The 4,152-nt window shown below is 38.9% G+C and overlaps 1 protein-coding gene across 2 annotated transcripts; it reads left to right on the top strand.

The window, feature by feature from the left end:
- The first annotated feature begins 203 nt into the window (after positions 1-203).
- Positions 204-3,807, top strand: LOC121753332 (palmitoyl-acyl carrier protein thioesterase, chloroplastic-like). 2 transcript variants are annotated; one of them, XM_042148596.1, is made up of 7 exons: positions 204-507; positions 1,105-1,623; positions 1,724-1,857; positions 1,976-2,089; positions 2,373-2,544; positions 2,649-2,717; positions 3,288-3,807. In XM_042148596.1, the coding sequence occupies exons 2-7, from the start codon at positions 1,117-1,119 to the stop codon at positions 3,555-3,557; spliced, it is 1,266 nt and encodes a 421-aa protein (XP_042004530.1). In that variant the 5' UTR covers positions 204-507; positions 1,105-1,116; the 3' UTR covers positions 3,558-3,807. The 2 variants fall into 2 exon arrangements, with proteins under 2 accessions (XP_042004530.1, XP_042004529.1); XM_042148595.1 differs by having other exon boundaries at positions 205-507; positions 1,004-1,623.
- The last annotated feature ends 345 nt before the right edge of the window (positions 3,808-4,152 follow it).

The following is a 4,152-nucleotide window of genomic DNA, read 5'->3' as shown; positions in this document are numbered from 1 at the left end:
ATCGAATTCATCTGCAATTTCTGCAAACTATCCAAATCATTAATTAAATATTGGATGAAATTGTTGTTGCATAATCCAAACAATGATGGCATTAGCGTGAATAGGGGGCTAAGATAGGGGCAACACCGGCACAAGAGATGAAAAAGGAGGCCATTAATAAGGAAGTTGAGGAAGGAGAGGGCTGTTTGCAATTATTTTTTTGCATTTTGTTTTTCCTTACTATAAAAAGGAGCTGCTCGACGCAATTGCCTTCCACCACCATCAAATGCGCTGTCCCCTCTCTCTCTCTTCGAGAATTTTCCGTGCTGCTCCAAAAACCTCTGAAAAGAGAAAATCAGTTTAGAAACTTCGTAATTAGGAAAACCTGAAATTTCCATCACAAAGAGCAAACCCTAGGAATTGCGTGTGCTACGTACGGGTTTGCCGATCGAACATTGATGATTTCAATTATCTGATCGCATTGATTTTTGGAGTTCGTTTTCCTTGTGTTTTTTTTCGGCCGTGAAGGTGCGTGTGGCTTTGCTTATTCCATGCCTTGCGATTTATTTCGTGGCTTGTGTCGAGATCGGGATGGTTTGGATTTATCTCTTCCGCCTTCGAATTTAATTGCATTGTGTCGTTTTTTTTGTGGCTGAATGTTCAGATCTGCTGTGGTTTTCATTGGCTCTGGCGGATTTCTGATTTATTTATCGCCTGTGTTTATGCTTTGTTATTTTCTGCGTCGCGTGAGTAATTCGAAACCATGACTGGTCGTGTATTTTGTGCTGTATTTGAATCGTTTTGCAATTGCTTTTGAATTATTTGTATGTGAGCTGGGGACTGTTTGTGTTGAAAAGGAACACTGCCAATGCTCATTTGAATTGTGTGATGACATTTTTGCCTTTTTTAACCCCTTCATGTGGGTATTGTGTTTGACGCAACATTTCTATGGAATAAATTACCCAAACTGCTTAGAAATTAGGCAGCACTGTATTCTGATTCTTGTATATTGCACTGTTTTCAGGTAGGACATGTCATACTTGAAAGGATTTTGGTGATATAGTACTCTTGGTGGTTGAATTAGCCCAGATATCATTCAATTGTCTCCCATCCTTTCATTCACAGTGTTCTAACATCATGGTCGCCACTGCTGCAACTTCTGTGTTTCTCCAAGTACCTTCTCCAGCTTCAGACTCTGCTGGAAAAACACCAGGAAAGGCATTTGGGAATGTCCCTGCAAGTATTGATGCACGTGGCTCCAATGCTAAGTCAAAATCCACATCGTCAGGAAGATTGCAGGTTAAGGCTAATGCACAAGCCCCTCCCAAGGTCAATGGCACTAAGGTTGGCTCTATGGAGTCTCTGAAGACTGAGGACATGTCACCTCCACCGAGGACATTCATCAACCAATTGCCTGACTGGAGCATGCTTCTTGCTGCCATTACTACAATATTTTTGGCAGCTGAAAAGCAATGGATGATGCTTGATTGGAAGCCAAAACGGTCAGATATGCTTGTTGATCCTTTTGGTTTGGGGCAGATTGTACAAGGTGGTTTTGTATTTCGTCAAAACTTCAGTATCAGATCTTATGAAATAGGGGCAGATAGGACTGCTTCGGTAGAAACACTGATGAATCATTTGCAGGTGCATGCTGATTCTTTTTACGTCTTTATGTATTTCTCTGATTGTGAATTGTTTAGTGTTCTGGTTGCACCTTGTAGATGAAGTTGCTCAATTTCTACAGGAAACAGCTCTAAATCACGTAAAAAATGCCGGGCTGCTGGCTGATGGCTTTGGTTCAACACCAGAGATGTGCAAACGAAATTTAATTTGGGTGGTTTCCAAAATGCAGGTTGCTGTAGATAGCTACCCTACATGGTACGTTTTTGCTCTCAAACAATTTGTAAAACAGATTTGACCATATAATGTTTTGAAGAAGTTCAATTGAGTGTTTTCTTATTAGTTATAATCTGATGGGGTGATGTTCTGTTTTCAGGGGTGATGTTGTTCAAGTCGATACTTGGGTAGCTGCATCGGGAAAGAATGGTATGCGTCGAGATTGGCTTGTGCGTGATAGTAACACTGGCGAGATATTAACTAGAGCTACAAGGTTAGATTTTTTGACCAAGCAACATTTGGTATATTCATAAAACATTAACAAAATCATTGAAGCATTACCGAGTGAAGCAGCTATTTTCTTATTGAAAACTAGTTTGGTAATGATGAACAGTAGAAAATTGATCTTAATATGCTCTACTTTATTGGATTGGAAAAAATGGAAAGTTAGGCTGGAGTTAAAGGTCAAAGGACTCTTTTTTTAAGACTGGTTCTGTATTGCATTTTACAACACTTGAGACTTTGAAATTGAAATGTGTTTTTATGTAATTGGATAGTCTATGGGTGATGATGAATAAAGAGACACGGAAGTTATCCAAAATGCCGGATGAGGTCCGAGGTGAAATAGGTAGCTACTTTGTGGATTCTCCTCCATTAGTGGACGACGATAGCAGGAAGTTACCAAAGCTCGATGAAAAGACTGCCGAGAACATTCATACTGGTTTGACTGTAAGCAGCAGTATTTTTTGTTGATTTTTTTATTCTTTTCTCCTACAATTATCACAGTATCAGTTCTATCTGCATTTCCTAAAGCTTATGTCCTTTGTGTGCAGCCTAGATGGAGTGATTTAGATGTGAATCAACATGTGAATAATGTTAAATATGTTGGTTGGATACTAGAGGTAAACATTTTCTTTACCTTGAATTTTACTTAATCAGCAATGTGCCAGTTAAATAGCCTTGAAGTGTTTAGAGCATCTTTTTATTACTACTATTAGAGATGCAGGATGTGACCTCTTGCTTTTTTATGTTTATAATTGGACTAAACTCCTGCCAAGATTTGCATGGAATCTGCTTTAATTTTTCTAAAAGCCATTTTATTTGTTGAGAAGGTTGTCAAGAATCTAAGGAGAAACAATTGCAACTTGCCTTTTCATTACTTAATAACAAAAACTTGAGATGCATTGAATTTCCGCAGACAAAATGAGTGGCATCATTGATTCTGGCTCTTGTGACTAAACTAGTTTCTTGGGCTCCCCTTAATTCCGACAGATATATCCTTCAGTTTGATTGAGCTTGATTTTCTTTTATAGATTTATCTTAGGTCAGCAGTCCTTAAAAGCTTCTGTCAAATTCTCCTGCAAAAATTAGTTGTTCACGTGCAATTTCTACAATTTTGTGCAGTCATTCTGCTAGTTCTCACTCGTTTGCAGTTGAGTTTTGTTAAAAGTGTGTTTTGTCTCCTGTTACAGAGTGCTCCACTAGAAATATTGGAGACTCACGAGCTCGCTGGTATGACTCTAGAATACAGGAGGGAGTGCATGAGGGACAGTGTGCTGCAGTCACTCACTTCAATTGTTGAGGAGGGTAGTGGCGAGTCGTCTCACCCTGGCATTGTCGAGTGCCAGCATTTGCTTCGACTGGAGGGCGGAGGTGAAATTGTGAAGGGGCGGACCAAGTGGAGGCCGAAGTTTGTTGACAAGATCGGAAGCTTTGGGCAGCTCCCGCACGAAAATGCTTAACGTGATGTGTGCAGCCATGACGGTTTGGCCCAGTCTAGTAGTATAATACTTTCTTACTACTTGCTTATCTCCCATTTTATTCTCTCTCTCAATCCCAATGTAATATCCAGTCTAATTTATGCCTTTGTTTTATTTTCTTTCTTTTTTGGTTAATTTTCGTTATTTTTTAATTCCTTTTGACGAAAATACAATCGGTTTCAAGTCATTGTAAGTACCTCTCCTTTTTTTTTATATGCTGGCTTCCATTAAATTTCCCAGCCTTTGTTTGGTGTTGGTAATGAAAGTTAGTTCATAGGTGGGCAGTTGTGGTCCTTTTCTTTCTCCATTATGCAATCAAATAATTAGTGTTGAATGAAAATTCCAATACGTAATCTCCATCGTAGCAAAGGGCTTTAGCTAATCATGTTTCCAGCTACTGAATCGGTGAAGAAAAAAAAAAGAACTAATATTATGAATTATGAATTGAGGTGTCCATCCTTGTCTTGATCCGACTTCATCGGTTTATTGTTGGATATGATATGACGGCTGATTCATTTATATAATTAAGGGTAGTGATTTAGAGACATAATGTCTCTATGACATAATGCCCCTATGT

The sequence above is a fragment of the Salvia splendens genome, chromosome 10 (assembly GCF_004379255.2).
Source record: "Salvia splendens isolate huo1 chromosome 10, SspV2, whole genome shotgun sequence".
Taxonomy (NCBI): Eukaryota; Viridiplantae; Streptophyta; class Magnoliopsida; order Lamiales; family Lamiaceae; genus Salvia; species Salvia splendens.
This window is presented reverse-complemented; position numbering and strand designations above follow the sequence as displayed.